Source organism: Dama dama, chromosome 20, assembly GCF_033118175.1.
Source record: "Dama dama isolate Ldn47 chromosome 20, ASM3311817v1, whole genome shotgun sequence".
In the NCBI taxonomy this organism is placed as follows: Eukaryota; Metazoa; Chordata; class Mammalia; order Artiodactyla; family Cervidae; genus Dama; species Dama dama.
Genome location: NC_083700.1, coordinates 30,397,710 through 30,424,913, shown reverse-complemented (window position 1 = coordinate 30,424,913; position 27,204 = coordinate 30,397,710). Strand labels below are relative to the sequence as shown.

The 27,204-nt window shown below is 36.0% G+C and overlaps 2 protein-coding genes across 8 annotated transcripts in view; both read right to left on the bottom strand.

Moving 5' to 3' along the window:
- The window catches only part of RSBN1 (round spermatid basic protein 1), a 43,339-nt gene extending 31,785 nt beyond the window's left edge, over positions 1-11,554 (bottom strand). For all 5 annotated transcript variants that reach the window (XR_009689058.1, XR_009689059.1, XM_061121112.1 and 2 more), the window contains exons 1-2: positions 10,849-11,554; positions 549-1,222 (exon numbers count right to left, since the gene is read on the bottom strand). Coding sequence is in view for 3 of the 5 variants with exons in the window: in XM_061121112.1 (XP_060977095.1) it covers positions 549-1,222; positions 10,849-11,554 (1,380 nt within the window). In the remaining 2 variants the exon portion in view is untranslated. The remainder of the gene's footprint in view (positions 1-548; positions 1,223-10,848) is intronic.
- Positions 11,555-12,528: 974 nt separating this feature from the next.
- Positions 12,529-27,204, bottom strand: part of PTPN22 (protein tyrosine phosphatase non-receptor type 22) — a 56,306-nt gene continuing 41,630 nt past the window's right edge. For all 3 annotated transcript variants that reach the window (XM_061121099.1, XM_061121101.1, XM_061121102.1), the window contains 8 exons: positions 26,593-26,676; positions 26,330-26,436; positions 25,173-25,200; positions 21,682-21,765; positions 21,319-21,434; positions 19,742-19,772; positions 16,052-16,129; positions 12,529-13,806 (listed from right to left, as the gene is read on the bottom strand). In XM_061121099.1, coding sequence (XP_060977082.1) covers positions 13,742-13,806; positions 16,052-16,129; positions 19,742-19,772; positions 21,319-21,434; positions 21,682-21,765; positions 25,173-25,200; positions 26,330-26,436; positions 26,593-26,676 — 593 coding nt within the window. In that variant the 3' untranslated portion in view covers positions 12,529-13,741. The remainder of the gene's footprint in view (positions 13,807-16,051; positions 16,130-19,741; positions 19,773-21,318; positions 21,435-21,681; positions 21,766-25,172; positions 25,201-26,329; positions 26,437-26,592; positions 26,677-27,204) is intronic.

Here is a 27,204-nt window from a genome sequence, read left to right as displayed (position 1 = left end):
CTACAATGCATAGGCAGAAGGAGCAGAGGCTATGGCGGTCTTCCTAGTGACACTTCCAAGTCACATAAATGGGGTATGTTTCTGGGATAGACTGCCAACAAGTTACTGAAAGAAGAGAAACAAAAACAGCAAAACCCTGACAAGTAGGCAATGCCCTCATGTGTTTTATCATGACATAAAAGTAAGTCTTAGCTAGTTACCCTGAGGCTACCAGATCTAAATCACATCATCCACACTAATATTACCCAATTTACAAAAAACTGGATTGGTTTTCAAGCTGGTTTTCCATAAAAATTTGTTCCACAAAAAAGAATGTAAGGCAGGTATAAAGCGTTTCTTAGACCAAGCAAGTAACAAGCCACACCCCAAAGAATTTCAGCAGTTAAGGTTTTTTAATTAGAGTTATAAACAATCTGAACCACCTCTACCACCATGAATTTTAATCAAAAGTGTGCCGCTATGTGTTATGCAACAGAATGAAGTTAATAACTTTTTGAGGTACTGTAACCTGTGTTTACTAAATAATTTAACAATGATTTTTACCTTACCTGAGTGTGAAAATTTGAAATGGTGGTTGTTTCAATATCTTTCTTGCCCAGAATTTCCATTTTCACTGGAGTGTTGGGGAAATTAAAAGCAAAGTAGTCCAAGAAGTCTGGGAGATAAGCAGCCGCTCCATGCACTATTGCTAAGGCATAGTAAGCAGCGTTTTTCTCGTTTTCACTGAATGTCAAAGCAAGAAACTCCTCAGAAAATCTCTCCATCTCCATTGGAGACAAAAATGAGAGTTCATCCATGTAAGCGTGAAGGACAAGAGCACCACCATTGGACTGGTGTTCCTCATGAATAAAGTTGCTAAATTTAGTACCTGTTTTTAAGAAATTTCTACGAATAGAATGTTCCTGGTGAGTCATAAAAGGTGTTTGTACTCCTTGGGGTACCCGATATTCTTGCATGCCCAAATTTAATCGACACAGCTGTTCATCTTTCAGATACCTGAAGGACTCCTTATTAACTCCTGAAGTGCTATTTATTTGTCCTTGGGTGAGGATTTCCTTACTGATGCGGGTCAGGCCAGCACAGATGGTTTGTACTTCCTTATTGTACATTTTAAGGCGTCTTCCTCGCATATCTTCTCGGTGTTTCTTTTTCTTTTTCTTCTTTATTTTCTTCAAGACAAAATCATCAGCTCTCTGGGTTTTACCATTTTCATCTGGTGTTTCTGGCCACAATAATTAAAAAGAAGTTAGTTACTAGGCCTAGTGTCAACATACAAGCTTCTTAAGGTATGCAATCTCAAATTAAATAGCCTATTTTCAGTTTCTCCAAATTTGTCATTATAATGCACATGTTTATAAAATGAAACAAAGATCTTAAAATACAAAAATATTCTGGATTGAAGACTTTGCTAAATAACGCAAAGGTAAGCATATAACCTAATATGATTTATAATCAAAACTAAAGATAATTAAAGATAACTATCTGAATAATATCACATATACCATACTGTATGGAGTATCTGCTCAGGAACTGTAAAATCTAAATCAAAGCTTGCCATAATTTGCTGTTTGTCTATAAAGCTACTATGATACATACTGGCAAAGCAAACAAGGACAAATTAAGCTGTAACATCATTTTGCCTAACAAATTGGTAAGTTTGGGGGGTGGCATTCTTATATACTGTTACTAGAAGTATAAACTGGTACAACTGTCATGGGGGGCAATTCAGTATCCCCAAAATGAATATGTACAAAGCCCTGAACATACTTATAATTCTTGGTCCCATAAACTCTACCCCAAGTAAAAATTACTCAAGAAAATAAGAAAACAATAACTAAGAAAAGACATATAAAGATATGCACGACAGTGTTATTTAGGGAATACCCTAAATGACTAACAACAGGATATGGATTAAACTCTAGCATTTACATACAAGCTCTGGTATTTAAACTCTAGAATTTACATTAAACTCTGGATAAAATACTACTCAACCATTATAAATTATATTATAGATGAAAAGAACTGACAAATTACAATGTTATGAAATGCTTACATTGTCACGCTTCCAGAAAGCCTTCTCTAACAACTCGTCCCCACCCAATTTGGATACCTTCTCCTACTACGTGCTTCCTTAATACTGTACTTCCTCTATTATATAGAACTTACCATATTAATTGTCCACCTCTCCTCTAGACTGTAAGCAATACACATCTTACCTTTCTTTCCAGAGCATCTAACGTATGTATGATCTGATCATATTTTTATAAATATTCATTCAAACATTTATTAAGTACCCACTATATGCCAGAAACCCTTCTAAGCACTAGAGTTACAGTGTTGACTGAAACAGATCTTATCCCTACTCTCCTAGACCTTAGAGTCTAGTTGGACTAGAAAGTAACAGTATGCTACTCTAGATGCTAGGGAAGCTCTCTTTGGAAGGTGACATTTAGGCTGAGCCCTAAGTATTAAGACAAGCTAGGCATATTTTCTAGGGAAAAATATTCTAGAGAGAAGCAAAAGACCTAAAGAGAAAAAAATATGACCAACCTATATATATTCTGTATATGTACAACACAAAAAAATATCTGAGAAATAAACATCAAGGTATTAATGGCAGTTATCTAGGCTGGTAGGATTATAAATGTCTATCTTTTTCTTTTTGGCTTATCTTTATTTTCTAATTTCTACAATAAATGTACATTACTTTTACAATTTGAAAAAGTACTTTTTAATTTTTAAAGGATTATCACAGGTTGATAAACCCAAAATAAAATGGCATCTTTATTTACTAGTTGGAAAATAATACTAGAAAGAAATATTCAGGACTAAATAACAGGTATGGTCCTGACCATCTTTCAAGCTTGGAGTGGTATTTATTATATAGAATTTATCCATCCAAAAACTGTATTTCTGATGTGATACAGTAATTCAACGTTAAGACTGATACTCCAATTAATCCTACTACTAGATCTAGGTAGAACAAGTTCAATAGCTTTTACAGTAAAGAATTTACTTGGTATAATATGTAAATGACAAATCACACTAGTTAATACAAAACCATTCCAAGTCATCAGATACTACAATAGTTTTAAAAACTTTCTAAAGAAAATATTTAAATGTACAAGTTAGACTTTGAAGTGTACAGATACCAAATGACTTGCAGTCTGTTTAACAGAAATAAAAATTTAACAAAAATAAAACCTTTCATTTGCAACCATCACTTATGAGTAAACTGAAATCATATATCAAAATATAATGTAGTTAAGATTGTTTAAAGTTGCAAAAGAAAAGGCCATCTTTTATATGTAACGAAATCTTGGAGAATACTTAAAATACTTAGGAATTGATATTTTTTACCAAATAAAATTAATCTAATACTTTTCTCATATATCAAATGAGTAATTTGGGCAATCCTCCCAAGCAACCAAATGTAAATGCCATTAAATATAAAGGTTAGACCAATTTTAAAATAGTCATCTAATTATCCTCTGCTAAATGTTTTGGCAATTTCACAGGAAAAAAATAAAAAGAAAAAATACCTCTGAATAGGTCTTGTTATTTTAAGCTTCAGAGGAGGCATTTGGTATGCAGAAGATGAATTATGACCTAGATCTGCCACTGAAATTAACACCAAGAAGGAGCTGCCTTGATTGTAACACATTTTCTATACTATCAGCTTACCAATGGTATTTCTATGATGGCCAAGTCTCTGTGGGTTTTATTCCAAAACTCATTTATTTGAGAACCATTCAATTAGTCCAACACAGTCCATCTCAAAAAAAACCACTGCACAAGGAAATGAAAAGGGCCTTAAATTGATTGTGATCTCGTATTTCAACATAAAAGTTTAAAATATGAAATAAATGTCAATCTCCTAATCCTATTTTTCAAATTTTGATTCTTATCTAAGGCTCAGATAAAGAAAGCCTGCATTTACAGAAAAATTTGAGACTACCTGCATCATACTATGAATTTTCATGAATAAAATTTATCTTTGTATTATTGTGACGGCAACTAATTAAGAATAGCATACATACACAAAATTGTTAAAGGTTATTACAGGAAGTTAGTCACTGCTGCTTTTAGAGAATGATACCAAAGCTATCTTGCCTTGCATTAAAAATGCTATTTAAAAGTCAATGTCTTTGCAATAACTGTATCAAATTAATGTTGTGTACCTTAAACTTACACAATGTTATATGCTGATTACGTATCAATTTTTTTAAAAAGGGCAATGTCAAAGTCTTCACAATCCTTCCATTTCTATTAGAGAGTTTTTAAGTTTTCCAGAGAACATATTCAAGTGTAATTCCCTACAGCGGAAAAGTTATTATTTACTGTCATCAGATTAAAGAGAAGTATGTAATGCTACAGAGGAAGATATACATTTGAGAGATAAATTGCTGGTTATCTTTTAAAAAAGGGCACTATAACTATAGATTAATACATGACACTATCCATAAAATCCTTATATATGCTAATACCATTAGTATATTATCAACTATTAAATAGTACCATTTATTTAACATCACTACTGAAAGCTTTCATTAATGCAAAAAAATTACCTTTTCACATTACAAAATCTAAATTCATCAACACCATTCTTATGCTTGAATTATAGCTTAGAACTGAAAAATAGGCAATATCCTCAATTTCTAAAAATCATGGTGGATAAGCAAAAGCAAAACAATTATAATTTTTTTAATATTTTACTAATCATAATAAAGAATAAAGGCTAACTTTCTCAAATAAATACTCTTCGGTCTTACTAAAAGTTCTTCCAGCTCCATATAAAAACCTGACTCAAAAGGAAAAACAAAAAACTGCAGATTTGGAAGGCCATCATGTTAGTAATCACTGTATACTTAATAACACTGCCTTGCTTTACCCACAACCCCTCTAATTATGGTGTTTAAAAATGATTGGCTAGATTTGAGTCCCTGTCCCAACACTTCCTAGCAGTATTACCTTTGCAAGTTAATTTCTTTGTATTAATACCGTTTCTCATTGGTAAAATAGGAGGAAGTACAGTATCTCCTCATAAAACCAGTGTAATGAAACAAAGCATATAAAGTATTTAGAATAGTTCCAAAACATGACAAATACTCAATACATAACGCCTATGGGAAATCTCATAAATTTCCTTAAACTTTAATTTTACCACATAAAACATTATTAATACTAGTATCTATTTCAGAGTTATGTAAGAATTAAATGAGACAATGAATATAAAGCCCTCATTACGGTATCTGACACACAGTAAGTCCTCTCAACGCCTTTATCACTTTCATAATAATATTTTATAACATTCCTTGAAATAACTGGTAATAATTCTGGGATATCAAAACTAGAGCTAGTGGTGGGCCATAGAGAATCACATAAAAAGGGGAGATGTCTCTGAAAGAGGGAAGAAAACTATTATTCATTAAGTGTCTGCTAGGTATCATATATGTTTATCTCATTTTAATCTCCAAACCAGTGAAGGAGATACATAAATTCTTTTTACAGAGAAGAAAACAAGAGCTTGAAACAAGATACGTTACTTCTGTGTGTGTGTGCACACTCAGTCGTGTTTGACTCTCTGACCCCATGGACTGTAGCCGCCAGGCTCCTCTGTGCATGGAATTTTCCAGGCCAGAATACTGCAGTGGGTTGCCATTTTTTTCTTCAGGGATCTTCCCCACCCAGGGATCAAACCCACCTCTCCTGCGTCTCCTGTGCCACCTGGGAAGCCCACGTTACTTAAGTCACAAAGGGAACAGGTGACAAAATAGATTTAAACTCTTACCTGTCTGACCCCAAAATTCTTCTTTCTGCCTTCTCTCTCCCTATTCTTCCTAGATGATAAAATTATCTAACTACAATCAACAGACGGAGGTGGCCTGGAAGAACCTCCAATAAATGGAACATCACACAGTCAAAAAATATTTTACTGAGTGCCCACTACATGATAATTCTCCATAATCACAAAAATAACATTATTAAGGTTATGTAAATATGTCCTTAAAGGCTTCTTCGCCTCTCTCTAAGTGAGTCAAGAAACATGTCAGTCCCTGAAGGTACTGCTCTGATGAATGAGATTGTCTATTTACCCCAGTTCTCTGTGTGTGCTGTGCTGGGCTGTGCCTAGTCTTTCAGTCATGTCCGACTCTTTGCGACCCCATGGACTGTAGCCTGCCCAGGCTCCTCTGTCCATGGGGATTCTCCAGGGAAGAACACTGGAGTGGGTTGCCATTGCCTTCTCCAAGGGATCTTCCCAACCTAAGGATCGAACCTTGCATCTCCTGCATTGCAGAGATTCTTTTACACTAGGGCCACCTGGGAAGCCTGAGCAACTCCAAATGTCTGAGTCAAAATTCATAATTAACTCATACACAAATTTGGATTGAGTACTGTTGGACTGGTATGCAGAAACGTGTCTCTTAGCTGAATGGCCTTCTTCAGAGATCAGCAAACTTCTACAAAGAGCCAGAAAGTAAGTCTGCAGGTCATACTGTCTGTCCCAACTACTGCGTATTCTACTACAGTGCAAAAACTCTGAATGTATACAATCCATGTGAATGAGAAGAGTGGTGTTCCAATAAGATTTTATTTCTGGACACTGAACTTGAATTTCATATGATTTTCACATGTCATATATTTTCCCCAGCCAATTAATATGTAAAAACATTCTCAGCTCACAGGCTGTACAAAAATAAGCAGTGGAATTGATTTCTGACAAAGGTACAGAAGTAATTCAATGAAGGAAGCACAGTCTCTTCACCAAAAGGTGCTGGAGCAATTAGATATCATAGGCCAAAAAAAAATGAACCTCGACCTAAACCACACATATTATACAAAATTAACTCAAATGGATCAGAGATTCAAATGTAAAAGTTGAAATTAAATAAAACTTTTGGAAAAACAGTAGAAGAAAATCTTTGGGACCAAGGTCTTGGGACCTTAGATGTGACACCAAAAGTATAATCCATAAAAGAAAATCAATACATTGAACTTCAATAAAATTAAAAATATTTGCTCTCTGAAACACTGTTAAGAGGATGCAAAGACAAATAACAGAGTGGGAGAAAATATTTGCAAACCATTATTCTGATAAAAGATATACATATCTATAATATATGAAGAATTCTCAAAACTCAATAATAAAAAAGCCAAAAAATAATAATAAATTATAAAATGGGCAGAAGACACAAAGAGATATTTTTACCGATGAGACTATATGGACAGCAAATGATGGCATGGAAAGATGTTAAATATCACTAGCCATTGGGGAGATGGAATGATGAGGTATCATTACACATACTAAAACAGTAAAATAAAAATAGTAACAATACCATATACTGGCAAGGATGTAGAGAAAGTAGATCTCTCATACATTGCTGGTGGGAATGTAAAATGGTACAGATATTTCAAGAAATAGTTTGGCCATATCTTCGAAAAACAAAACTTAAACATACATTTGCCAGCAACTACATTCACAGAGAAATGAAAATTCATGTTTACACAAAAACCTGAACATGAAGTTCACAGAAGCCTTGTTCAAAATGGCCTAATTGGAAACAACCAAAATGTCCTTCAACAAGTCACTAGTTAAGCTGTGGCATATCCATACCACAGAACACTACTCGGCAATGAAAATAAGTGAGTGATTGATACATACAACTTGAACAGACCTCAAGGACATGCTGGGTGGGAAAAAAATCTCAAAGACTGCACATTATATATCCCATTTATGTAACATTCTCAGAATGACAAAATTATAGATATGGAGAACAAATTAGTGGTTTCCAGGGATTGGGGAAGGTGAGGAGACACAGGAAGTTTTAATATTACAAAGGCAGAGCACAAGGGGGGTTTTTGTGGTGATGGAATAGTCCTGTACCTTGATTGCAGTGGTGGTTAAACTAATCTACAACTGTTAAAACAGCACAAAATTATACGCACACCATTGCAACAATGTTAATTTTTCTGGAGTTGATATTATATAATAGTTATGTAAGATGTAACCTCTGGAGGAAATTAGTGTAGGGTAAGACCTCCCTGTATTATTTTTGCCATTTCCTGTGAATATATAATTATCTCAAAATAAGTTAAAAGAGTTCCCGAAAATCTGAGGATAAGGGAAGATATAGTTCTATAAGTAACAAGGGTCAAGCAACTCTCCTTATTAACCTTAGAGTTGTTTCAAGGACCAAGCATGACAAAAGAACAAAAAGCAGTTTTGACAGCACCTAAGAACAGCCAGACACTGTTTTAAGTGCTTTCTACACAGTGTCTCACTTAAGCTACAAACAATCTTACAAAAGAAATATACCTCAACCTTATTTTACAGATAAGAAAACTGAAACTGAAGGAGCTTAAGGTAATTTGTCCATGGTCACACAGTAAGTGGTAGAGCCATGATTTACACTCAGATTGATTCCAGAGGCATGCCTCCAGCATACTATACCAAGCATAAAGATATTCAGTGGGAAAACAAAAGGTATCCATCAAAGTGTGCAAAAGCCTGGATTAAACAAAGGTTAAACCAGTTTATTTTCTGTAAGATTCTCAGAACTTTTAAAATGTCAGTGTGTGTCATGTATCTAGAAGGTGATTGTATTGTTTTTCCCCCAATGTATCTGACCAGGGAACCTTTCCCTCCAGAATATATAACCCAAGTCTCATTCAAAAGTCAAATTGTTTAAACTACAGTTATTGTGGTGATCATTTTGCAATGTACACAAATACTGAATCATTACTTTGTATACTTAAAAATAATATAATGTTATAGATCAATTATATCTCAATTTTTTAAAAAGTTAAAATGTTTAAATGACCTCTCCATAACCCACTTTCCCTTCTTCACATATTGGCAAACCACAAATGCTTGGAGCTGCACTGTACAATGTGGTAGCCACTAGCTGAAAGGAACTATTTAATTAAAAAATAATTAGAATTAAATAAAAATAAAAATTCAGTTCCTTAGTCACACAAGCCAAGTCTTCAAGATTTGTTTCAAGGGCCACATACTAAAGGCTACCACACTGGGCAACACGTTTATGGAAAACATTTTTATCACTGGAGAAAAGTTCTGGGAGGCAGCACTGGGTTAAAAGTTTGTTTTTGTTTGTTTTTTAAGATACGGCCTCTGCAATTTTCAGAGACACACACTGTGTATTATTACACATGCATTTGCCACTTCCCCCCATAAAAGGGGGTGAAGTCAGAAATTCTAAATGGAACGGGCTACTGTCACTCTGATGCCAAAGAACAGGGAAAAGGTAAGCAAAGAACTGAAAAAAATGAATAGCAATATAAGAAAGCAACACCATGCAGCTGGAGAATGAGGCCTGAACTAGGATTCAGGAGATCTTGGTTCTACTCCCTATTATGCCAACGATTTTTAAAAACTTTTTGGTACTTGTTACTAATTAACTGGGACTATATTAGACAAGTCTCTTCACTACTTTAGGCCTGGGTTTTCACTCTTCTACAATACAAATTTGACTTGGATAATCTCTAAGAATCCCTCTGGCTCTGTACAATTAAAACCCACAAAAACACATACATACATGAAATGAAAAAGTGAGAAATAAAGGTAAAAATAAAACAGAGCAAGATTATTGCATACTGGTGGTGGAAACTGGCATTCCTGTCGGTCTGGCACAAGTTCTATTCCTCAGGATAAGACTTAGATACCACCAAAGGAAGAAAAATGTAATTCAATTCAATAAAAACTTACTGAGCAATAATTTGCATCAAACTGCAGCATCACAAAACAAAATAATTAGCCCTAGGTTAAGACCAAATACGTGTAAGAAATCCGGAACTCACCCAACCTGATACTGAAAGAATAGTTCATTAACACATAACTCAACTGCCCCAGTACTAAGAACACAGTATTTTAAATTCTTCTTCAGAAGATAACACTAAGAAATTACATAAAATCATCTACAAAGTACAAATACATGGCATAATCAAAATTCTTATCCGCGCCCCCCCCCCCCCCCACGGAAGAGAATGAAAATAAATGCTACAGGTACTTTCGAATAGGAAAACAGCAATTTTTATGAATCTAATTTGTCGAGAACCCACACTCACTCAGTAGGGTCCTACATTTTCTGGATTATATTTTGACTTTAGTAAGTTTACTGGAAATAAATAAATTCTCAGTTTGTTGTGCCAGGTAAATTAAAATGCAACTGGAATTCTTGTCTCTACTATCGCCTACTGAACATTTCCACTTTTCAGAGGCTCGGCTGGTCCTATTTTCCAGGATCAAAGAGCAGAGAAAACCCTTTCCTGAAAATTAAAAATGATTTTTACCTCCACATAAAAAAAAAAGATAAACTATTTTATTTGATATCTCATCTTTCAGAAGCTAAGGCAACCTAGAAGCTAAGTCGAGCTAATTAATCTCGGTAAAAATTCAAACTCCTTAATAGCCCCAAACCATACTCGTTAATATTGTGGAGCTTTCCATCAAGGGAAACAGGGAGGGGGGGGGGGCATTTTAGCGACAAGCCTTTACTTTAGACAGTTTTTAATACCCCACTTACTATTTATCCCATGCCAAGGATCGCGCGGCGCGGAAACCCTGGCGATTTTGAAAACAAACGTCGGTAAAGGCTCCGGGAGGGGGGAATGGTAAGGGGGTTAGTAACTGACAGCTCGGCCTCGAAGCAAGAAGCTTCAAGTAGGTCAGACGGTTCGAAATCCAGGGTCCACCCCAGTGGGCTTAGGGGAGTAGAGCAGCAAGGAGGTAAGCGGAGGCAGGCGTCTCTCAGGATTAAAGGGGCGGGATATCGCAACAGAGAGAGACCCAGATACAGCCCGAGCTCGGGGCAGTTCGGCTGCTCTCACCTCTCTTGGGGGCCTTGAGCAGAGGCACCCCTCCTGTCCTCTCGCCGTTTTCCTGCTTGTCCTTGTGCTTGAGCTCTCCCGGAGCGCAGGGGCCGGGGTCACCATCAGAGCCGCGGTGGTGATGGTGCTTGTGCCGTTCCTTGTGGCCCTTATGCTTGGGCCCGGCTGCGCTCACCGTCAGGGGCGAGAAGGTGAAGAGGGCCGAGGTGCCCGGGGCCGGGAGCGGGGCAGCGACAGCGGGCCCGGCGGGTGCCAGCGAAGGTGGCGGCGGAGGCGGCAGGAGCAGAGGCTCAACAGGGCCTGGGACGGTTGGGGCTGCATTCGTTGGCGGCAGCGGCCCGGGATGTTGGCGGCTGCGACGCCGCCGGTGAGGGGGAGCGAGAGGGGGGTCCTGGCTCGGCCGCCCCCGCTTCTCCTGAGACCCCCCGCTGCTCGCTCGGCGCTGCCGCTTCACTCCCCGCGGCGAGACCCCAGCATGGGGTTTCTCCTTCCCGTCTTTGTCCGCCTCCTCCTGCGCCGCCACCGCCCGTACTACGCGCACCGCTCCGACCTGCGCAGCCATTTCACCCACAAACACACATTTAAATGGCCCGACCGCCCCCCCGTCCGCGTATCGCGCAAGCGCCGCCCGCGCACGGCCCGCTGGGCATTGGAGTCTCTCCCCCACCCTCCACTTCTCGGCCATTCTTCGTCCAGAGCTGAACATGCCGGAAGTGGCACTTCCCGGCGCTTCTTCGCAGGCCCCTCCGACCGAGCTCTATTGTAAAGCACCCAAGGCCGCGCAGAGCCTCACGGGAGCGGTAGTTCCCCGCGCCCCCGCCGCGTCGCTGGCTCGTCGAGCCGAGGAGCAGAAAGAGAGCGTGCGCCGAGTCACGCTTCGGGCTGCGACGCAACCGCCGCTGGGCGGAGAGTTGCCGCCAACCGCCTTAACGGCCGAAACAATGTTAATAGCTTTGGAAGTCTGTCGGCGCGTTCCCATTACCGTCTCCGTGTGCCCCTTCGTCATTTTACACGGAGTAGGTGGTCTCCATAGTTACTTTTCAGTTTGCTATTCCTCTCATAACCTTTGTGAGGTAAAAGAAGCTCCGGCCTTGTACAACCCTGGACAAGCGATGAGATGCAGAGGAAAAGGGAACGTAGTAACATAGCAAATGAGGGCAGTTTTGCTTTAAGGTAGAATGGAGCTGCAAATCAGACATTTCTGAACCTCTTCCTGGGCAGTAATTGCTATGGTTACAAGCACAGGCGCGACAAGGCAGGTGCAAGAATTGCCTGGGAGCCTGCTGAGCGCCGCCCACCTCTCCATCGAGTCGCAGCCCCTCTAGTGCCTGGAAAGGTAGAGTCTATCCATTATTTTAAATCCATTCCTGCAGTTGCGGAAAAATTCTAGGTGGAAAAGTATGTTTTGAAATTTCTTAAGATTTTTTCAAATCGTAAATATAAGGCTGCATAAATTTGAGAAGTGTGTCTACCATAGCCCACTCCAGAAATCATACTACTCACCAAGTTTTCTGCCCGGAAATGTATTTACAATTTGATCGTCACGTTACGATTTTACCGCCTTGATAAAGATATTTGGAAGTAATTGATTACAATAAACTACTCAAGATAAAATCACTGTGGTTTGATACCACTAGTATCAAGAAGTATTCAGCTCAGTGAACACTATGAAGTTAGTTTAAAAACCAGAAAGTTTATTGAGCACCTCTTGTATACAGTACACTATACAATAAAAAGGTAATATTTCATCTGATGTGTGTCTTCATTGGGATTCCTAATGAACAATATTGAAGAACAAATGTCTATCTATTTCATTTTCATAAAGTTATAAATTTTTAAGTGAAATCATTATTAGTCAAAGGGAATCCTTTGTAATAATCACCCACTAACTTGTTTGTTATATACAATTAGATTTGAAAGATCAACTTTCTTAAGGCAAATCGATATTAATATAGAAAAAATTTTAACTAGTAGTACCTCTGGTTAGTTGGATATAAGTTGTACATGTTTTACAGGACCTTTGAAATGAAAAAATGCTACTGTATAAACCATGTTTATACAGCTACTGTGTTGTTTTGTTTTGTCTCTATTTATTTTTGATTGAAGGATAATTGCTTTACAATATTGTCTTTATTTCTTCCCTACATGAATCAGCCATAGGTAAGCATGGTCACTTCCCTCTTGAACCTCTCTCCCACTTCCCACCCTGCTATTTTGCTGATTATTTTTCTAGATTTGGTAATTGAACAACTTTGCCTAAAGCTTATCAGGAATTGAACATCTTGTTATTTGGTATATCCAAACAAAAGACTGTCATTAAAATGATTACTGTCATTAAGTATATATTTTATTCTCTTTAGGTGTAACTTCTTTTCTCACTACTTTGTTTCCCACAACACTTGGGAAAAGATGTGTACTCCATTTAGGCAGAAATAACTCTCAGGAAATAATCATTTTCACAAGCAGTAATTTTGTACTGCAACCACAAGGTAAGATTTTTCAAAACACTTTTTATAGTAACTTCTGAGAATGTAGACATTTAATTGAGGTCAAATTTTTACAAATCTTACAAGTTTATATTTAGGTAGAAAAGTAAAGTAGAATAAAAATAACTTCTAAAAAGGAAAAATAAGTCCATTCCAAAACTTTGTCATACAGCATTCTCTGTACATAAGCTTAAATGACAAACTCCTATTTGTGCTTTACAACCCGATGTAAATGAGATGAAATGTAAAACTTCTGACAGTTATTTGCATATTGGTCTTCTTTTAAAGCTATTAACATTATTACCATATCTTCATGGTTGATATTATGAATATACATTTATTTTAGCTAGCAGTATTCTATTAGTTTTATTTACAGATTCACTTGCAGGCAATATTCCAAAGCTGTTTTAAATTTTCCAAGTTGATGGTGGTTTCCTTGGTCCTTTGGGTTTTGAAAAACGATTTGCAAAACCTGGGAACAAAAATAATACTGAATGAAGAAAGATCTCTTAAACAGAAATGAACACTTTTTCTTTTGAGTGTATTGTAATATGTGGAAATATATGGATTTTTTTCCCTAAAAGGTTAGCATCTTTGATCAATTTAGTAATAGATTATAAAAGCATTCTAGTAATTACATTAGTGCTTAAATGATGACAATACAGTTCTAATAACACCTTAAATTTGTGGAACACTTACAAATTTAATAATGGTAATAATTAGATGGTTATAATAGCCTGTAGTAATTCAGTATTTTTTCTCCAATATTGAGATATTGACATATGTACATTTACATGTGACATATGTATGTTTAAGGTATATGATTTGATACACATAAATATTGTGAAATAATTAGCACATTAAGGTTAACACCTCCATCCCCTCACATCATTGCCATCTTGTTTGTTAGATGAGCTTCTAAGATTTTTCTCTTTGATTTAAGATTTTTCTTTTAACAGCTTTCAAATATATGATACAGCACTGCCTGCAGTGCAGGAGACCCATCTTTGATCCCTGGGTCAGGAAGATCCCCTGGAGAAAGGAATGGCATCATCTCTAGATTACTTATAATACCTTATATAATGTAAATGCTGTATAAATAGTTGCTGGTGTATGGCAATAAGGCAGTTGATGGAGGGCTTCCTTGGTGACTTAGTATTAAGGAATCTGCCTGCCAATGCAGGAGACACAGGTTCTATCCCTGATCCGGGAAGATCCCACATGCCACGGAGCAATTCAGCCCATTATTGTTTTCAGTAGCTAATTCATATCTGACTCTTTGCCACCTTGTGGACTGCAGCAAGCCAGGCTTCCCTCTCCTTCACTATCTCCCGGTTTGAGCTTGCTCAAACTTATGTCCTTTGAATTGGTGATGCCATCCAACCATCTCAGACTCTATCACCCCCTTCTCCTATCCTCAATCTTTCCTAGCATCAGGGTCTTTTCCAATGAGTCAGCTCTTCATTAAGCCCTTGTTGTAAAGTTAGACAGGCCATGAGCTATTCAAGTGGTGTGTCTGATTGAGAGAAAAGAAGAAAGCAAGGAATATTTATGTTTCAGGCAAAGTGGTGCTTTTTTCATAGGTTATAGAATATCCTATAAACTTTTTAACTAAATGATTTAATAAGAATAATAACTTTTTTCTAAATGTAACATTTTAAACCTTAGAGTTAATGTAATCCAAGTAAAAATTTTAAAACACAAGAAACAGATCCAAAGATTCTAGTTAAATACTTTGCCGTGGTGAGATAGGGACCATAACCCCAATTGTGGCAGAGATTGCTACCTGTCCACCCAAATTTTTCTTTGTTTCTTCTTCAGGGATAGAATAGTATATGGGAAGCTTATCTGCCCAGCGTTATTGCATTTTCCCAGTGTCTTTTATAGTTTGGATGTAACACATGCATAGCATGATGTTGCCTCTTCCAGGCTAGTGCCATAAGTCCTGAAGAGGAGGCCACACACCTCTTCAACATTTTTCTCTCTTCTTGCCACCTACAGTATGAATGTGGCTGCAACAGTTTTGATCATTCAGGTAAGGACAATACCATGGAGCAACAGTTCCTCAGGGTGTGGTCCCTGGGACTACTGGAGGTCCCCCAGACCTTTTCAGGGATTCTGCTTTTTGGTTAATAATTTTTAGTAGTAATATCCTCTACCATTTACTATACTTCTTACAAAAAAATTATATAGTGTATATAATACTACCTTAAATAGTAGGAATTTATGTTATATAAATAGAATGCTTAATATAAAATTATTTTAAATTTATAGGTTATATTAAAGAGCAACTGGGCAAACAGTTCCTTTAAACTGTCAGAATTGTGCTTCACCTTTTACTGTCAAATGAATTTTAATAAGATTAGATAGTAGCATCATCTGTTCTTTTCATCACATTTGCATATTATAACTTTGCTTAGATATGAATTAGAGTATTAGTAGTATTTCAGAATTTCTGGATGTAGCTTTCACATTCATTTATTACATGCCAACATAATCATTTGGTACCTAGTTTTATTTTCCACATATGCTAGGCAATTCATGCCTATGTAACATGTTAGAAGCTGAAAATAAAAAGATAAATGGCATGAAAAAGAATATAAACATAAGGACTTACACATGTAACCTTAAATCACATTAATGTTGTATCTCTTATACTGCAAATGAATAATTAAGGTAAACATTTTTTTAACTCTACTAGAAAGTTACACACATACCAAAATTCAAAAAGGAGCTGGAGTTACTTGACTGAGCAGTCTCTGCAGGCTTGTTTGGTGGGGAAGAATTACAGATACCTAAATCACAAGAAAAAAAATGTAAGGGAAAGAATGAATATAGACTCAGACCACATAATTGTTGAGATTAAATGTTTCCTCCAAATTAATTAATACTTCTAGATAAACATCACATGTAACAAAATATAAGTGCTTACAAGTGAGTTCATACTATAATTTTCTCATTTTTGTGTGCATTTTTTTAAAGTTTTCTTTGCAAACAGATTGTATGGTAAACCCAACACTAAAGAAAATCACCAAAAGATTAAAAAATATGATCTATTTTATTGTGAATCTACTTTTTATGGGATTTGCATTTTGGTTTTCAACTGCATCTTACTTTGCATTCTGATCACTCTTAAGTACATTTTAAAATAATTTGTTCTCCACATTAGCTCATCTATGGCAAGTCTGTAGTTTTTCTTCCACCATCCTCTACTCTGGAATATCTTTATTCACTTTCCAACCAACATTTTTCCTATTATGGATGTTTCTAGTTAGGTCCAGAATCTCCCAAAAAGTACTGTTATGTTGCTTTGTTTTGCTATTTTAGCTCCACATAGGCAGACTTAAAAATACATTTCTCTTCCTATCACCTTGATATATTCATATATAAATATCTACCCAATTCTGAAAACAATCCAGTGAAAACATGGTTCATATTTTGCACAAGTACTGTCTAATCACCAAAAAAAGATAATTTCAGGCTTGTATGAACTTTCTAGGAAACAGTACATAATTGGGGAGAAATTGCTAAATATTCACCTTTATTTGTTCTCATCATTTTCAGAATGTAGTGTGAGGACTGCATATATGTTTGTATACACAAAAAATTCTAGAAAGCCTTCACACTTCCTGGAGCTACATCAGTATGAATCACTAGAGTATATCATGAGTTTCAGCCAGATTCAAGTAAAATATTTATTGAATACCTACTAGTGCCAAGAATTAGGCTAGCCACTGATGATAGAGACATGGATAACAAGTGGGTGAAGGTGAGAAAGTTCAGGAGATAGCTATCATCCCTATATTGCATATGAGCTGAGAGTTGTATACATCCTTCAGAAAGAAAACAATTGTCCCAAAAGGGAAAATTGGCGTTTTATAACTGGAGACAAAAATTTTGCATATAAGGCAATGGCACCCCACTCCAGTACTCTTGCCTGGAAAATCCCATGGACAGAGGAGCCTGGTAGGCTGCAGTCCATGGGGTCGCTAAGAGTCAGACACCACTGAGTGACTTCACTTTCACTTTTCACTTTCATGCATTGGAGAAGGAAATGGCAACCCACTCCAGTGTTCTTGCCTGGAGAAGCCCAGGAACAGGGGAGCCTGATGGGCTGCCGTATATGGGGTCACACAGAGTCAAGACACGACTGAAGTGACTTAGCAACAGCAGTGAACTACTATTTTGCTTATAGCTTGTCATGGATACTTTTATGCTCCCTGCCCAGCATTAATTCCTTCTTGTGATAATTGAATTTTACTTTAAGAAATCAGCCCTTTCCAATGTTCACCTCCCGTATTTCTTGTGGAGTTGATCTACCCATAGATCAAAGAGCTGATTTATGACCAGGGCTGTCAATTGGTACTTTGCAATGGTCACACCAGTTGTTTAGAGCTGACCTCATTCTCTGTTGGTCAGTGTCCACATGTAACAATTGTTAAATATTAGACATGACACTGTCCTCTTAATCCAAGCATTAAATATACTGGCAATAATTGGTTTAGGTTTAGCCAAGACAAGCAGGCCTAACAATACTAGTCATCCATCAACCTGTGGCTTGAGCAACCAGGAAGGAGCTCATTTTTTTCATCATAAGCCTGAAATCACATAGTAAAAGCCTGCCTGAGTTATCTAACAGACAGAAACAAAGTTGGGAGATACAGAATAAGAGATTAGGCCCTAATTATATCATTTGAACTCTTGGTCATAAGTCAATAAATTCCTCTTTTCTGCTTAAACTAGCTTAAGTTGGGTTTTCTGTCACTTGCAATTAAAGGATTTCTCAGCAACTAAAGTTTCCCACCAAAAGTAGCATTGGATGTCATAGCTGACATATTCAACTCTTGTCACCAGCAGCCATTAAGATCTTTTCAAAAAACAGATTTTGTAACATATCTAAAACTCCTCTGTGACTTCCTATTGGGTCATTAACATGACCTATAAGAGTTTATTTTCTGCTTTTATAAGAGAAAGAAAATGATGTTTTGTGAAAGTGAAGTCGCTCAGTCATGTCTGAGTCTCTGTGGCAACCCCATGGATTGTAGCCTACCAAGCTTCTCTGTCCATGGGATTTTCCAGGCAAGAGTACTGGAGTGGGTTGCCATTTCCTTCTCCAGGGGATCTTCCTGACCCAGGGATCGAACCCAGGTCTCCCACATTGGTAGAAAACAATGTTTCGTAAGCTAAGCTAATCAAATCAATCTTTGGCTAACTGTTCAATTTACACATTCTTTTGCTATTTGCCATTTTATTTCTTATGTTTTCTACTATAATTTGCTCTTGAAGTGTTTAAATTCTCTTTTGACTGACTTCAGAAGAAAGACTATTTTCCAATCATGCTTTCCTGAATTTGCCTGCAATGCAGGAGATCCAGGTTTGATCCCTGCGGCAGGAAGATCCGCTGGAGAAGGGAATGGCTACCCACTCCAGTACTCTTGGCTGGAGAATTCCATGGACAGAGGAGTCTGGCAGGCTACAGTCCATGAGATTGAAAAGAGTTAGACACGACTAAGGAACTAACACTTTCATACTATGATTTCCTCTTTAAATGTTTAAATTCTCTCTTGACTGACTTTAGAGGAAAGAGTATATTTTCCAATCGTGCTTTATTATAGGTAGGAAATTAGTTCACTTCAGAGGTCAAGTGTGGTAGCAGTAAAAGCAGCCTAGCACACGCTTATGGACAGGGAAATAGAGTGAAAACTCAGAAGAAAAGAGTAATTTTCAGCTATAAACCTTCTTACTTAGCTAACACCCTGTATCACGTTTTCTCAGTGCTCTTTGTCCCTCCCCACAATACCAGTATAGCTGTTTAATCCTTGATGATTAACCCGATGGATCAAGTTTTTAAAAAATATACTACCATATACTTTGTAGTTATAAATAAGACTTTGGAGATAACCAGTTTCCCATAGTTTCAGGAGTCAGGGTTTTGTTTTCATTACAATATAAGAAAAACAGTAAGCAACAGACTTTTATTGCTAATAATATTTGGTAAAAATGGAAATGTGTCAATACTTTGCTTATTTCATTAAATCAACACATTTGTTTCACAATATGCTTTACTGTGACTCCTTTCAAAGAAAATACATCTGAGGTTAGACTGCTGGGAGTTTTAAATAACACAGTAATGACAGCATTTTAGGATGTGTAGAAAGTGCCAAACATCATACCGTTATTCCTGTGAATCACACAGACACTTTTCCCTCCCCTTACTCCCTGCCCAGTATTTTAGCATCGTGGAGCCTAACAACAGTGCAAGGCCTGAAGGTTACTGTTATGATATATAGGCCCTTAGCAAGGTTCTGTTTAGGAATACTACTGTTAATTATTTTTCCCAGTGGTTATATAAGGAAAAATTACATATACTGAAAGTGGTATATGTATTCTAAAAATAAGTAACTTACTCTTTTTCACATTTCGTAAAATTTTCAAACTCTATAAAAATAAAGAAAAGGAAAAGGTTAGTTTTTTCCCTCTGAAATCCAAACACTTTTAATCAACTAGAAATATAGACTTCATTCAAGAGGATTAATTTCTTTAAAAATGGATATCGAAATACACAAAATTATTTTTCTATCATGCCATTTTTAACTCAGTGCCAAGTCTCTACTTGTTTTATCTTGCTGTTTAGAAACAATACTATTATTCTGCAGGAAAAAAGATGGAGTTTCTACTTTTCTTCTTTATTTTTTAAAATATTTTATTTACTGATATATTTATTCATGTGGCTGCACTGGATCTTCATTGCTGCATGACAGCTATCTCTAGTTGTGGTGCATGGGCTTCTCACTGCAGTGGCTTCTCTTGTCTGGGAGCACGGGCTCTAGGCACACAGACTCAGTAGTTGCAGCTCCTGGGCTCTCGAGTGGTGGCGCAGTAGTTGTGGCACACAGGCTTAGTTGCCCTTCCGCATTTGGAATCTTCCCAGACCAGGGAGGGAACCCATGTCCCCTGCAGGTCGTAACCTCGATGTGTTAACCACTGGACCACCTGGGAAGTCCCCTACTTCTCTTCTTTGTTAAGGGACCATTCCAGAACCCACAGTGGCTTCTGAAGATACTCTGATACATTGCCACTCCTATTCTAGTCAGAAAAATTGCCGTTTTCTGTACTCGCTTTACTGAGATTCTCTTCATACTGTTAACCATGCTACTTCCTTCTCCCTCTTTTAAGCAAACCCGTATCTTCTGCCTCCTTGATGGTGGAGTCTCTAAACTCTTATCTCTTATCTCTTCTAAAAATCTACCCAGATTTCTTCTTTTCTTCACATTTCCTCAGGGTGTATGTTTTTCACTCTGTTCCACAGTATATTTTTTTTATAATTTTCATTTTATTTCTCATATAGGTATTGTATTCTAATAATTAACTATACTCTTTTCAGGGACATTTAAATGACCTTTATGGCATTTCTATTTTTCTAACACTTAACAGAGATGTAATCTTCTATATAATAGATATTTTAAAATTCCTTTTTGAAAAATTTAGATTTTTAAATATAGATTATTTGTAATTCAAAATATCCTAGTGAAAATGCTCTCATTTTTGTTCTCCATCTTTTTCTTCTGCTCTGTTGGTATATGTTTCTTTTCATAAACCAATATCACGCCATTTTAATTATTCGGGCTTTATAATATTTTTATATCTGATAAGACTACCCTTCTTTCACTGTTTTTATTTATTTATTTACTTGCTGTTTCCTGACTATTCTTGCTCTTTCCCCGCACGTATAAACTTTGGAGTCAGTTTGTCTAGTTTCAGGGGGAAAGAAGTTGATAGTTTTGGGGGGAATGCTCTGAGTTGTTTTTTGTGTTTTTTTAATTTTTGGTTTCCCTCTATTAATTTTGATTGTTGTGAGACTGACAATCAATATTAGTGAAGATAGTTAGTCTAATTTTTTCATCTTAATGCTAGTGGCCGGGGATTGGAGTGACAAGGGTTAGGACACCTCTGGCATATTCCCATAAACTCCTATCTTTTTTACCTTACTCCTTGTAAAATTCTTTCCAGGAGGTTTCAGTGTCTGTTTTGAAGATGTTGAATTTTCCATGGTGTTAGGACAGCTAGTAGAACAAGTCTCTACAGATTGAGCCTGTGTACCTAAAAAACAAAGTGTTTTGTTGAATAGCTTCTGAAGACTTCAGATTACATACAGGTTCAGAATTCAGTAATTTTTAGCCTGATTTTTCTGTACATTATTTTTGCAATAGATTATGCATTTTTAAAATTTATTATCTTTATCTTATTTAATCATTCTGTGTACCTTTTCCATTTAGGTCCTATTTTATTGTTAACCTTTAATGGTCTCACTTTTCTATAACTTTTGAGAGAGAGTACTGTCACTTACAATCTTCATCAGCAAGAAGGAAGGACTCTAAGGTTCTTTCTGGCAGTGGAGGTGGTGGGGAAGAAGAACGATCTTGTTGTAGATCTATGAAAAAAAGAACATATAAAAAAAAAATCCTATCAATTGAAAGTCCTAAGTTAAGCTCCTTTTTTGAGACAAATGTATGATATTACTTATTTGTGGAATCAAAAAAAATGGTACAAATGAACTTATTCACAAAACAGAAATAGAGTCACGGATGTAGAAAACAAATTTATGGTCACTAAAGGGGAAGAGGGGAGGGATAAATTGGGAGATTTGGATTTATATATACATACTAATATAAAATAGATAACTAATAAGAATCTACTGTATAGCACAAGGAAATCTACCCAATACTCTGTAATAGCCAATATGGGAGAAGAATCTAGAAAAGAGTGGATATGTGTACATGTGTAACTGATTCACTTTGCTGCACACTTAAGACTAACAACACTGTAAATCAACCAAGTGCCAACAAAAAGTATTAAAAAAAATCCCTTTTTGGTTTTATATTATTTTTCCATTTTTTCAATATTAACCTGTAACAGCCAAATAAAAAATTATCTGAACAATGACTGGAGCCTCAAAAACTTTGTTATTGTAGCTCTTTAGTCAATGAACATATGCTTTATCACAAATTTAATAGCTGACTTATAAAAGTACTCTTCCAAAGAATTTGAACCTGACTTTAATCAAGCTTCTAGTCTTACTATAACTTTGCAGGGAATCCTAGAGATAGAGGAACGTGTTAAAACGATGAGGATACAAACAGCCAAATTTGGAATATTAGCAGTCTTAAGGACATTCCCTTCAACAAATAAATGGCAAGAGAGAACATAAAAAAAGAACTGTTACAAACTTTAAAAGGCTTAACACACATATAAAACAAATGCAAGATGTAGACTTTGAATTCAGCTTCAAATAAATCAACTGTAAAACATTGTTTGAAAAAATAAAAGAAGGACATGCTTGAGACAATTCAAGAAAATGAACAAAGTCTGCATATTGGATAATATTAAGCAATTATTATTAATTTTATTAGTGTGATTAATGCTATTATGGTAGGTTTAAATGTATGTTTGAGTATTTCTGTGATTTTATCGTTGTGTAGTTGCTAAGTTGTGTCCGACTCTGGGACCCCATGGACTGTAGCCCACCAGGCTCCTCTGTGGAATTTCCCAGGCAAGAGTTTCCTTCTCCAGAGGACCTTCCTGACCCAGGGATTAAACCTGGGACTCCTGCATTACAGACAGATTCTTTACCACTCAGCCACCTGAAAGCCCATCTCTGTGATAAAAGAATTTTAAATAATGGAGCTACTTTCCCACAACATAAGTCCTAAAGATACAAATGGTGTTCTATTGATGTATGCTCCTCATTGTATAGCACTAAGTATAATTATATACTTTATTAATGTCTTTGAAAATGAATACATGGTTAAGTGCTAGAGCTTTATCTGTCTTTGGTCATTGGGTTTTTTAGGTCTCAAGACTTATCTATAAAGCAAGTTCTGTTGTTTATTCCTTGTATCCTGGGTAATATGCAAAAATTAAATATCAATGCAGTACTTCCATCACCAAATACAATTACTGGCAAATAGTAGGCATTTAACAAATATTTGATAACTACTATAAAGTAGCTTATCACCTTCCAGTTTGATTTTAGGAAGTATTATTAGAACTATAACTTTCAGGTAACAATATTCTGCCAAGTACCTTCCCAAAATACCATTTTCACCTTAATGCTCCCCTGATAAAGAACCTACAGTGCTTATTACTTATTGAATTAGATCTAAATTCTTCTGCCAAGTTTTGTGTGTGATAAAATACACATAACAATATTTGCTATTAATGACAGTACATTCACATTGATGTACAAATATCATCACAGTCTGGTTACAAAATTTTAATCTTCCTGAAAAGAAACTGCACACCCATTTAGTAATCACTTCCCATTACCCCCAGATTAGAGGGGCAACCACAAATCTGCTTTCTCTATATATAGATTTGTTTATTCTGGATATTTCATCTGCATATCCTTTAAGTCCTTCAGAACTTTCCCACATTATCTATCCAAATTTATTTTCCTTATTTCCCTAAAATAGAACCTCTGTTGCAATTAAATTTGCCTACTTACAGTTTCTCTGTACCCGTCATGCTTATTTTTACCTTTGAGTCACTGTTACTCTGGTCCCTGCTCCTAGAATTCGCTCTTTTTTCTTCTATCAATAATTTTCTATTTCTTTTCTCTACTCAATGAAACCTTCCCTAACCACTCCAGTGATGCCTTTTTTTCCCCAGACTGCTGGTGATTAGAATCAGTGCCATATAGATTATAACTTAATAGTTGCAATGAGTATTAATTTTGTCTACCCAATTTGAGTACATATATAATCATTAAGCAGCCCACTCCAGTCTTCTTACCTGAAGAATCCCATGGACAGAGGAGCCTGGTGGGCTACAGTCTATGGGGTCACAAGAGTCAGACACGACTGAGCGATTAACACTGTAATCATTAAGCAAGTGCTCTTTGTTATATATCCTGCCTATTCTAACACTGGATAAGGCACACAGAACTTAAAATGTTCATTTAATAATTACCTAATAAAAATTGTAATAGGTAACATTTAATGAGGGACTTCCCTGATAACATTTAATGAGAACTTATTTGATAACCACTGTGCTAAAAAAGCTTTATACTTATTTTATCTCACTAAATCCTCACAAAAATCCTCTTAGAAGGGAAGTTCCATTATCCTCATTTTATCAATGAGAAAAATCACAGCCCATGGAGTCGCAAAAAGTTGGACATGACTTAGCAACTGAACAACAATAGCAACTGAACAACAGCAATATATAACTTAAACAAGGTCATAGATTTCAATAACTATTGGTAGGCCAGGGATTTGAATGAAAGTCTACCTGACTCCAAAGCCCATGGTTTTTAATGTCTATGTTATACTACTTATTTATGTATTTGAATAATATGTTAATATGAATAAATATGTTAAGGGTAACTGCTACCTGTCATAATATATGTAAAATACCTATCAGTGTTCAATAACTGTTGGCTGTTGGTGTTGTTATTCAATGTATAAAACAAGTAAGAAAGTACTGGAGAAGCAATAGCAAGTTAAAAAACCTAAGTGGTCAGAAATAGTTTTTCAAAATGACAATGTTAACAATGATAAAACCAGTAAAATGGAACTGCTGCAAAGTTTTAAGAAGTTGTATCTGAAATAGTTGGGTTGTATATCAAGGAAGAGAATTCTAAAATCCTGTTTTCCTCTTACCCTTCACAAAACAAAACTACTAGCCTAGGAAAACCAGAAGTAAATCAATGAGTAGTGGAAGCTCTTATGGAAACCATGCCATCTCCTGAGGTGATACTCTAAACTTAATGAGCCATTCTTGCAGTACAAATTCTTACGGCTAAATGTCACCTAAAGCCAAGGAAAATAGATGTTTTACCTGATTTTGGACTCTGGGGTTTTACACTCTGGAGGGAAAAAAAAAAAAAAGTGAAAGAACAACATGTACACAAATCTATAAACTCTAGGCAATAAATAGCATTTTTTAAAAAATTATATTTCATATACCAATAGAGTTATGAAATGTTTTCCCTATTTTTCCTAATATATAAATGTGCTGAATGAATTGTGAAGCATCATCTACTCTTACAGTGATTTTTTTATATGTCATGAATATTGGTTCTAAATTGATCCCTTTTTATACTTATTTCCTCCTACTTAGAACATTTCCCTGAAAATTTAATTTAAGGTTAGGTTGTTGCAATTGAAATTACCTCATGATGCTGGAACAGAGGAATTGTTCTTTACCCTGGGACTTGGTAAGATAAAGACCATTAGCAGTAACAATAACAGTTACTAGTACATTAAAAGTGTAATTTAAAAGGTGGAGAATATTTTTACCACCACTGCAACTGTAGGCATGTTTAAATGTTTTAGATAGTTACTATTCTGATCTCTGAAAGGTTAAGATAGTTGGTTCATCATAGAATTGTATGCAAATGCATAACAGATTGTTGAAAGTGTAGGTTTTTCTTCTAGAAGCAGAGAACATAATTCCAGAAGGTTTATATTAAATAATATAGACATCTGTTATTTTTAAAAAACTGCTCTCTATAATATGGTATCACAGCTAACAAGAAACTGCCTACCAGATGACTACTATGAACAAGCAATCTACTTATGAAACAATTATTTTTGCCTTGATTGTACTTTATGAATAAGGTCAAATGTTTACTCTTTCACTAAATCTTCCTTGATCACTTCCAACCTGAAGGGATCTCTCACTCTTTCAAAGCTTAAGAGCTTTCATATGATTATATTTGCCTTGTTATAATAAATACAGACAAAAATAGACTTTGTGTACACATGCTATATCTCTACTGCTAAACTTCAAATTTCTTAAGGACAACAATTGTATATTACACATATCTTCTTATTCCCCACATTCTCTACCACATTGTTTTATAAAAAGTATCCGCTCAATATTTACTACGTGATAGATGTTAAAAATATGTAAAGAATAGACTACAGTCTGTTGAATCTTAGTGAGTAGAGTCAGAAAAAATAGTTATTGACCTTGCTTGGTCTAAGTCTTACCAAATCGTCAGATTTCTTTGATTCAGATGTTCCACTACATTCTAGTGACGTTCCAGTTTTTACCTTCACAGGTGAAGATGAAGATTTGGGAACACCCTGTGGGAGTTCTGTAACATAAATAAATAAATATGATTCAATTCTTAGGAGTATTGTCATTTTAAAGGGCAAATGTTACTCAGCAACGGCACACAGAATATTGAAAGGATCTGAGAAATAATCTAGTTAATCCACAGTTTACTTTACACTTACTGAACTGTACTCACCAGCTTCCTCTACTACAATAAAAGATTCAGGTGTCCGTTCAGGAAGTGGAGGAGGGATTTCATCGTCTATCCTCGGAGAAGTTGCTATCAAAAATATAATCACAATTTTTAATTATAAAAATTCAAAGATTTTTAAAAGATATTTAAGCTGGTATCTGTTCACTCAAAAATCCAACGAAAATTCTTATATTCTAATCTTGATACAAATTATGTCAAACATTACTAAGATGTGTAAGCTGGTATCTGTTCACGCATGGAAAAAGCAACATAAATTCTCTCATCCTAAGTTGGAAACCCAGGTTTTTTTATTCTTCTTCAAAATTTACTTCTTTTAAAAGCCCAAGGATATTTTAATTAAGTTGCTGAGTATCAGTTAACATAGTGTAAAACTCTATACTAATTTAGGAAGCTTTGGATTGTTTTCTGCATAACTCTTGCCCTTTGTTTTACATAGAATATACAATACAGCCTCATGAAGCACCTTAACATGCCAGATTCAATTACAGAGGAGGTAAAATCATAAAGATTTTAGTATTTCTTCTTCATTCTTTTAGAATTGAGAATATTGACATTTTCCTTTTTACAAAATAATGGTATAACAAGGTTTTCTGT